The following is a 9,600-nucleotide window of genomic DNA, read 5'->3' as shown; positions in this document are numbered from 1 at the left end:
AGGTTTCTCAGACATCTCTCGGGAGTGTTACTGCGCGTTCAAGGTATGGGTGTGAGGACATGCCGGCTTCGTTTAGTAATCGACGGCCTGCTTTGGAGGAGGAGAGGCGGACCACTTGGCCTGTGGTCTGGGCCTCGATCACTTCATCGATGTCGTTGTGCATACCTAGTTGGTCGAGACGGGAGGTACTCGTGTTTTGGGGTAGGCCGAGGACTTCTTTAATGCTTTTGCGCATGAGTGTGTTCAGCTTAGTCTTTTCCACTTTTGTCCAGTTGTGGGCAGAGGCGACGTAATTGGTGTGGCTCATTAAGAACACGTGGTATATGCACAGAAGGTTGGCCTCACCGAGGCCTTGCCTGCGACCCGAGACTCGCTGGATCAGTCGGAGCACGTTTTCCGTTTTAGTTGTGATATGTGTTATTGTACGTGCATGGCACCCGGTGGCCTCGACTAGGAGGCCGAGTATACGTATGGAGTCAACGCGGGGTATTCGTTGCCCGTCTTTGGCTTGTAGTGCTATGGGAAGCTCGTGTAAAGGGGTTAGATTACGAACGCCTTGGCGAGATGGCCGGTACAGTAGCAATTCGGATTTCGTGGGTGACAGTCTCAGTCCGGTGTTTTGTAGGTAGGCTTCTGTGATATCGAGAGCGGTTTGAAGGGCTTGCTCTACTTCCGCCAGGGAACCTCCCGGGCACCAGATGGCGATGTCGTCCGCGTAAAGAGCATGGTTTATGTTGGGGATGTCGCGGAGTTTGTCGGACAGTCCCTTCATTACTATGTTGAAAAGGAGGGGCGAAATGACTGCCCCTTGTGGGGTCCCGTTGGGACCTAATGTGTATGTGTCGGTTGTGAGTTGTTCAGTTTGACTTAAAAATAAGTTTGCTCATAAAAGAGGTTACGAGACGCGTTCGTCACAAAAATTTGCTGCTCGGCTCCCATCATACGTTGGCGCAGTTGCGCACTCGTGCAAGGCCAAGCACGCAGTCCTTTTTCTATTTTTTTTATATTCCGCGTGCTCAGCGATGTCCATCGTGGTAGGCAAGAGAGGCGCTCGTTTCTGAAGTCTGCTGCACGTGTCTTGTCGTACAGCGCCACTTTGCCTTGCTGGCTGGTGAAAGATCCGAATATTTTCCTCCCAATTCCCTACGCAGAAAATGTCAAGATTCCCTTGTTTAAAAGTACCTTACAGGCCTTTAGGGACATTGCGTAAGAGGGGTAATGCGACAAGATATTAAAAGATGTGCAATAATTAGAAAGCAAAAGAAAGGGGTACAAATATACAGGGTGCCCCAGCTATCTCAAGCCGGAGTTTAAAAATGTGCCGACGCACTCTATGACGACGTGACCAAATGCATGTTGCTGACTATTGCATAGAGTAAGTCTAGGTGTTCTGCCTAATTACTTAATTAGGAATTTTAATTAACTTTTGAAGCAAGGAAGCTGGGCAAAAAATTCCAATGAGAAAGTTGCAGATCGGTTTACAAAACGTCTGATTAGACAATTTCTAACTTTCTATCTATTATGTATTAGGGTTTTTCTGTTTGCTACAGATGGCTGCGAAATACAAAAATACCACCTGATTAATATTGCGTTATGCCATAAAGATTTTTCATTCACACTTCCGAGCTGCACCGTGAGGGGGTGGAAAGTAAACGCTGCGCAGGGCTGTATGGATGGACTTGCACTCTGTCGGATGCTCCAAGAACCATCGTAACCTCCCTGTGGGTTATAAGAGTGGTTTATGAGCTCTCGCTATCTTGTGAAAATAAATTTAAAAAAAAACTTGGAGGACGCTTGAGCTTCGCCTTCAGGAGTAGAACACGATAGCATAATCGGGCCCCGTGCGCATCGCCTTCTCAATTGCTAGCCTGGCTTCGGTTCTCGGTGCATGCTCCACCGTGCTGTAAGGAAACGAACGACTGTGCACCTTACATTGGTGGTAACAATTTCATTAAGAACTCCGGCAAATTCGTGGCGTGGGCGGCCGTCGAGGAGGACCGGAGACCCTGTCTCCTCGCCGCCTCACGGGCTTGCTGGATGGCCCACAGTTGATCTTGGAGGTTCGAGCTGCGCAGCGCGGCCATCCACCTCGCCGCAGCTTCATCTGGGGAGACTGCATTCTCTTCGCCTATTACCGCACATTCCCAGAGAATGTACCTAAGGGATGTGTGAGTCCAGCCGCATAATTTACAGTTATCGTCTGAATAGATGTCTGGATATATCCTTCTGAGAGGAACGGGGCTGGGGTGTCTGGGTTTTAATTGTCTCCAATCTACCGCTTGGGCCCTGTCGAATTTGGTGCTTTAGGCTGAATAAATACGCCTGGATTTTTGAAAAATTTTGTTATGTCGCAATATCTGGTCATTCTGCCCCTCTCTATCCAGCCCTTCACTGGATTTCCATCTCCTGGAGAGGACCTTTCTACACGGGCGCGGAACGTGAGACCTCACGCTAGGCGGTGGACCTCTGCATTGAGATTGGGTACGGGGGTACGGGGGGACGTTTGAGCCGGGAACCATATAATGTGCCATTCTTCCGTCTCTTCGGAGGTGATATAGTTGACGATGGCTTTGAGGATAGCCGCGGCCTCTGGAGAAATTCTGCCCTGTACATCATTTCTGACCGCCGTCCGCGAGTCACTTAGTATGTATCTGAAACTAGGGCAAACGATGGCTAGGGCGATCGCCACTTCTTCCGCTACCTCAGGGTTTGAGTTCGGGATGCATGTTCTTAGGTAGGTTAGCCACCTGGAGCTTTTCTCTGACCGAGCTGGGGAGGGATGTCTTGTCGCCGTGCTGCTTGTGATAGGCTATCCCGAGTTTGTCCAGGATGCTCCTGCCCGTTCGAGTCCTGGATACTGAAGTGACGCAACGCAGTAGCGACCAGAAACTTAACCGTTTATTGCTTGGCACTGGGCCTTTTTATCCTGAAACCCACGTGAGTCTAGAACACGAGCTGTGGTCGATTACATCGTGACTTGCTGACAGGTGATAAGGAACTCGGGCCGGTGAGTGCGGTTTATCGACGACGCTGCACTCCTTCCCCCTTCAAAAGCCCAGTCGTTCCGGAGGGCGTCTTGTTCGCGTTGATCGGCGGAGTTGAGTTGGAACTGCCTCCGGCGCCCATGTTTCTTGAGTCGAGCCGGGCGACCGAGGGGCCGCTGGACTGAAGTTCTGCGTTGCACTTGCTTCTCGAGCGTCTGCGTCGGGCTGTGGTTCCGCTAAGCTGGAGCCGAGCCTTGATTCCTTTTTTTCTGGTGTGGCTAACGCCCGCCGTGCCCTCAACTGGTCTACATGACGGCGCTGGGTTCCCAGGGGTGTCTCAACCTTTACCATCCGATTCCCTTCCGTCGCTATCACAGTCCCTGGCAGCCATTTTCGCCCTCGTTGAAAATGGCGGGACCAGACGGGCTTTCCGGGTGGGAACAGTGGTGGTGCTTTGGTCGACGAAGGCTGGATCGTGTCGGCCCCTGCAGGCACCTCGCCTTCTGGAAAGTGGGCGGACAGCCTTGTCCGGGGCTCGAATCCCAAGAGCAGTTGTGCTGGCGATTTGCCACTCTCGAGGGGTGTAGATCTGTAACGGAAAAGAAAACGAGACAACTTTTCTTGCAGTGTGCCGCGCTTGTTTTCTTGAGGCCCTCTTTTATTGTTCGCACCGCCCGCTCCGCTAATCCATTGGACTGTGGGTGGTATGGCGCCGTCCTGACATGGCGTATGTTATTTTCATGCATGAACTTTGCCATCATTGCGCTCGAGAACTGGGGGCCGTTGTCAGACACCAGACAATGCGGGATACCAAACCGAGAAAAACTTTCCCTCAGTAATTGAATTGTTGCGTCTGTGGTAGCCGTTTTCAGCGGCGTTGCCTCTATCCACTTCGTTTCCGCGTCAACTAGGACGAAAATGAGGTACCCGTCAACAGGTCCTGCAAAATCCATGTGCACTCGATACCACCGCCTTCCTGTCCTAGGCCACGGGGAAGGTACTTGGGCCGCAGGCATTGACCACACCTGCACACATTGGGCACAAGTTTGCACCAACCTTTCAATGTCTTTGTCTAATCCAGGGTACCAGAATAGCGTACGAGCGAGCCTCTTCATGGCGCCAACACCTGGGTGGGTATCAGTGTAGCTCGTTGAGTAGGCACTGCCGGGCTGCCTCCGGCACGACCACACGATGACCCCAGTAAACGAGGTCATGGCTCGCGACGAGTTCATGTCGGCGTGTGAAGTACGGCTGCAGATGTTGCTGCTTCCCCGCAAGATGCGATGGCCAGCCCTGCTCGATCCATTCCCGGACTTGCCGAAGTGCGCTGTCCTCCTGGGTCAAAGCAATCATTTGGTTAGAAGGAAGGGCACTTGCATCCAAACCTTGCGTATAAAGTACATATTCCATGACTTCTTGACTTCCGCGTTCCTGGTCCCCTGGCAAAGGCAAGCGACTGAGGGCGTCCGCGTTAGCGTTGTGTGTTCCCTTGCGGTATTCCAGATTGTATTGGTAAGCTGATAGAAGAAGCGCCCATCGCTGAATTCGAGCTGCCGCCATCTGCGGAATCGGCTTGTTGGGGTCGAAAAGCCCGGTGAGGGGCTTATGATCTGTCACCAACGTGAAACGGTTGCCCAGCAAGAAATCGCGGAACTTACAAATTCCAAATACCAAGGCCAGCGCTTCCTTCTCGATTTGGGAATAATTGCGTTCTGCTGACGTCAGCGTTCTCGAACGAAATGCTATCGGGTGGTCCACGCCATCAATGCGGTGTGATAATACTGCACCTAAGCCGTCTGCTGACGCATCACATTCCAGCCGCAACTCCTTCTGCGGATCATAGTGGACCAGAAAATTTGCCTTTAACAAGGCGCGCTTTGCTTCCTGGAAGGCTTTTTGATGCTCTTCTTTCCAGTGCCAGCGTTGTCCCTTGACCAGTAACCGATAGAGCGGAGCCAGGATCGTGGCCAAATTAGGCAAAAATTTTGAGTAATAGGTTATGAGCCCCAGAAAGGACTTCAGTTGGCTCACCGATTCTGGCTTTGGTGCAGCTGTTACGGCTTCGAGGTTGTCGCGCAGTGGATGAAGTCCGGTTGTATCAATCTTGTGCCCCAGAAACTGCACTTCTCTTTCTCGGAACCGACATTTGGCCTTGTTCAGTTGGAGGCCACTGTCGCGAAGTCTCTGGAACACTTGTCGAAGTGTTGACGTGTCCTGTTGCTTCTCGGCGATTATGATGTCGTCCAGGTACACACGTACTCTTGGTAAGTCCCTTAATAACGACTCAATGCGCCGCTGGAACAGTGCGGGAGCCGACGAGATGCCGAAGGCTAGTCGGTTGTACGAGTACAAGCCCTGGTGCGTGTTGATGACAGTCATTTCCTTCGCTTCTTCATCAAGTGGCAGCTGATTGTAGGCATTTCTCAGATCCAGTGTGGTGAATACTTCTCCACCGTAGAGCGCGGCAAAAATGTCGTCCACTTTAGGCAAAGGGTACTGCTCCAGGTGAGTAGCCGGATTCACGGTGAGCTTAAAATCGCCACACAGCCTGATGTCCCCATTTTTCTTCACCACAGGTACGACAGGAGCAGCCCATTCGGAAACGCTCACCGGCGACAGGATGCCTTGCTGAACGAGGCGGTCGATTTCGGCTGACACTGCTTTGCGAAGCGCGAACGGCACCGGACGGGCCTTCAAAAACCGCGGCACCGCTCCTTCTTTCTTGTACAGCTTCACGGGCGGGCCTTTGCAGCAGCCAAGTCGATCTTCAAACAAGTCTGCGAACTCTTCCACCAGCTCTTTTAGGTCATCTTCTGCCTGCAGCGCATAGACACTTGGTAGAGCCCTTTCTTCCAAGAGTGACAAGCCCGCTTCGCGGAAAGCTTGAATTGTATCTCTACCGCAGAGTAGTGGCCCATCACAATCGACTACCACGAGCGAACTGTCCACTCGTGTTTTGTCGTGTTCCACACTCATGGCGACTCTGCCTAACACTGGAAGAGGACCGAGGAAGCAAGATAACCGAAGTGGCGTCTTTTCTAGTCTAGGCCACCACTTACGGTTATTCCTGAAGACGTTTTTTGGAATAACGCTGACGGATGAACCCGTGTCGACCAGCATCCGCAGTGTCCTGCCACCCCAGACCAAGTTCCGTTCCATTGGTCGCATTCTTGCCTGATCAACGTTGTTCTGGGCGGATAGGGCGAAAAGCATTTCTTCTTTACTGTCCTCTCCCTCAGACAGCTCGCTGAGCGCGTACGATCCCGCCTGCCGGCCGCCGCGCCGGCGCTGGCACATCCTTGCCAGGTGTCCTTTAGTGCCGCACTTTCGGCACACCTTACCGACATGCTGGCATTCGTGTTCCGAGTGACTTGAGCCGCATCTCCAGCACGAATGGCGTGGTTCTTCCGAGTCGTGCCCGCTGCCTCTCTTTCGCCCGCTGCTACGTCGCCTTTGGACAAGGAGCACGTCACCCGCATCGTTCCTGCAGTCCGTATCTTTCATAGAACGTACGTTCCGGTCAGCTGTTTCTGACGACATTGCGAATTCCTCAGCTTCCTGCAGAGTCAGCTTTCTTTGCGTCAGCAGGAAACGCCTGGCCTCGTCGTCCCGGATACCGCAGACTATCCGGTCACGCAACATTCTGTCCAGAAAGCTGCCGAAGTTGCAGTCTTTTGCAAGGCGTCGCAAGTACGCCACAAAATCTTTGACCGCCTCATTGTCTCCTTGCCTCCGCACAAAAAATGCGTGACTTGCCGCAGTCTCGTTCACTTGCGGGCTGTAGTGTTCTTCTAACACCTTTACCACATCTTCGTACGTTAGGCTGTTGACGGGCGTCGACGGACATCGTCCCTGCAGGACTCGAACCACGCTGTCACTGAGCGATGCTACCAAAAGTGCTCGACGCTTCGAAGAATCCGTGATATCGTTGCCTTCGAAGTATGCCTCGAGACGCACGCGGTAGGCATCCCAACTGCTTGCTGTCTCGTCAAACTCCGGCGGCCTCGATCCCATCCTCGTCGCCACTGAAGTGACGCAACGCAGTAGCGACAAGAAACTGAACCGTTTATTGCTTGGCACTGGGCCTTTTTATCCTGAAACCCACGTGAGTCTAGAACACGAGCTGTGGTCGATTACATCGTGACTTGCTGACAGGTGATAAGGAACTCGGGCCGTTGAGTACGTGCGGTTTATCGACGACGCTGCAGATACTCTCTCCAGTTGCGAGATTTTTTGCACCTCCATTAACTCTTCGAGCATATTGTGGGTGCCCAGCTGTAGTACAGGTTCCGTGCTTGTGCTATCTGGAATTGGCCGTTCCAGAGTATCCTAGAATGCCTACTGCAAGTATAGTTGTTAAGTGCCCACTGCGCCATAATTATTCCTTTTGCGAATCAGCGAAGGGCCCACTACGCGTCCGTAAGGCAACACGCGAACTTACGCAGCTGTTCACTTTGTTGATGCTTTTGCTGCTGATGATGATTAACTATGTCTGAGCGCTTTGTAATGGGTGGTCCTTTAAAACACCCACTCGTTGTGCAATTCACATGTTTTGACGCCTAGCGCGATTCTACGCTTCTGCCACGCAATATTACATGCGTTAAGGAGACTCCTTCCACTACATGGCATTCATATAGTCTTTTTTTTCTTAAGAAGTTTCAAGAAATAGCGTGGCTCTTCTTGAAACTGCTTCAGAAAAAAAGACTATATGAATGCCATGTAGTGGAAGGAGTCTCCTTAACGCATGTAATATTGTTAAGTTTCAAGAAATAGCGTGGCTCTTCTTGAAACTGCTTCAGAAAAAAAGACTATATGAATGCCATGTAGTGGAAGGAGTCTCCTTAACGCATGTAATATTGTTAAGTTTCAAGAAATAGCATCGCTCTTCTTGAAACTGCTTCAGAAAAAAAAGACTATATGAATGCCATGTAGTGGAGGGAGTCTCCCTAACGCATGTAATATTGTGTGGCAGAAGCGTAGAATCGCGCTAGGTGTCAAAACATGTGATTTGCACAACGAGTGGGTGTTTCAAAGGACCACCCATTACAAAGCGCTCAGACATAGTTAATCATCATCAGCAGCAAAAGCATCAACAAAGTGAACAGCTGCGTAAGTTCGCGTGTTGCCTTACGGACGCGTAGTGGGCCCTTCGATGATTCGCAAAAAGAATAATTATGGCACTTTTTTTCTTTTCCTTTCGCACCAGTGAAGAAACACGATGGATAGGGGTGAGGGTGACATCGTGATGAAGGACGTGACGTGGCGTTCGCTTTTTCGCCGAAGACGTTTTTAAAGACAGTACGCCCCTACCATAACTTAACGTACATCGCTGTAACCGATGGCCTGTTCAATCGACCTCCATGCGATGCAGCCTTTGATCATTCGTTCAACTTACATTTGAGGGCGCTAAAAGTGCCGCGCGTTAGGCGGCAGTCACGTGGTATTTCTGAAATTCGCGCGTTTAAAAAAAAAGCTGGAAAGAAATTAAGCAAAGAAATTACCTTAGCATACATAAAAAATTCCGGTGTTTCTGAACAAGCGCTACAATTTCTGTACTGAATATTTTTCGCTAGAGTTACTATTTAAAAAGTTAATTAAGTAATGTTTGTTAATTACCGAGCTTGGCGGACTGGAAAAAATATCGTGACGTGATCTATATTCTCCAGAACAATAAAATGTCAATTCGAGACGCGCAGCGCCTGTATATGTTTTTTTTTTAATACTTGGTGCTTTTTAGCTGAAACATCCTGTATTTCACGAAGCCATATCAGCAAACCCACATCGCTACACAAGTCTAGTTATACAGCCACGGCGATGCCTCACTTGAAGGCTCCAGAGCACAGAGAGCTATATATAACAACGTTTAACGATAGGCACGAGCTCCTCGGGCGGTGTTGTAACGGAACTGAGGAGCTTCGGTCATCGTTGCTTCTATCGGTACGTGTTATCTATGACGCCATGAGACCTTGTCCTTTCAATTACTCCGCGATTCAGCTTCATTCATTTTGCTTGGTCTTGCAGCATCATCCACAGCGATATATGTATACCTCATATAAGCCACCTCAAGGTCTGAGGCCTAGACGATGGAAATGCAACCAGATTTCGAAAGCCTGCTCTCCACGATGCCATCCTCCTTGCTTCTTCTCTCTCTAAGAAAAAAAAGAAAAGAAAAGAAAAATGGAAAGTTAGTGCATCACGTGATCTGGCTCGCCGGACTCATCTATGTGGGCCGTGGAACATATCAGGAAAGCGGACAAACTCGCCGTTACTATATATAGATACGCAACCACCTGTCACTGAGTCGCAATAACTTCTTTAAGACTAACAAATTCCGAATGTTGGAAATCGCCCTGGTTTCCCTCGAAGAAACACACCTTGCTGCAGTTATGGTGATGTGATAATGGGCGCTACAAATGTTTCGTGAAACATGCCATTTGAGCACGACATCGGGCTTGTTTGTTCGCACTCTTTAAAATCAAAACACGTTGCTTTCAAAATTATTGCGCTATAGTATCCTAGCATAGCAACCTCACTTCATGTTTAGGTTAGAAACGCCATCACCAACGTACAACCCTGCACGAAATTATCGCTTACGAAACATCGCCCGCCTCAGCCA

The 9,600-nt window shown here is 50.3% G+C and overlaps 2 protein-coding genes across 2 annotated transcripts; both read right to left on the bottom strand.

Annotated features, from left to right (window-relative positions):
• Positions 1 to 3,047: 3,047 nt before the first annotated feature.
• LOC125757299 (uncharacterized) lies at positions 3,048 to 4,099 on the bottom strand. The gene is made up of 2 exons (XM_049412749.1): positions 4,041 to 4,099; positions 3,048 to 3,573 (listed from the first exon to the last, which is right to left on the bottom strand). The coding sequence occupies exons 1-2, from the start codon at positions 4,097 to 4,099 to the stop codon at positions 3,048 to 3,050; spliced, it is 585 nt and encodes a 194-aa protein (XP_049268706.1).
• Positions 4,100 to 4,121: 22 nt separating this feature from the next.
• LOC119382469 (uncharacterized protein K02A2.6-like) lies at positions 4,122 to 6,998 on the bottom strand. The gene is made up of 2 exons (XM_049412747.1): positions 5,016 to 6,998; positions 4,122 to 4,319 (listed from the first exon to the last, which is right to left on the bottom strand). Exons 1-2 carry the CDS (start codon positions 6,996 to 6,998, stop codon positions 4,122 to 4,124), a joined length of 2,181 nt encoding a protein of 726 aa, XP_049268704.1.
• Positions 6,999 to 9,600: the final 2,602 nt, after the last annotated feature.

Source organism: Rhipicephalus sanguineus, chromosome 1 (assembly GCF_013339695.2).
Source record: "Rhipicephalus sanguineus isolate Rsan-2018 chromosome 1, BIME_Rsan_1.4, whole genome shotgun sequence".
NCBI classification, from domain to species: Eukaryota; Metazoa; Arthropoda; class Arachnida; order Ixodida; family Ixodidae; genus Rhipicephalus; species Rhipicephalus sanguineus.
The sequence above is the reverse complement of the archived record's forward strand: the minus strand, read 5'-3'. Positions and strand labels throughout refer to the sequence as shown.

Bases quoted from the DNA above. Each gene is read 5' to 3' on its own strand.
- LOC119382469 (XM_049412747.1), bottom strand. From the start codon at position 6,998: ATGGGATCGAGGCCGCCGGAGTTTGACGAGACAGCAAGCAGTTGGGAT. The intron at 4,320-5,015 runs GTGAGCCAACTG...GCTTTGACCCAG, and splicing joins CTGCACCAAAGCCAGAATCG to GAGGACAGCGCACTTCGGCA.
- LOC125757299 (XM_049412749.1), bottom strand. From the start codon at position 4,099: ATGAAGAGGCTCGCTCGTACGCTATTCTGGTACCCTGGATTAGACAAA. The intron at 3,574-4,040 runs GTTGGTGCAAAC...TTTCCGTTACAG, and splicing joins TTAGACAAAGACATTGAAAG to ATCTACACCCCTCGAGAGTG.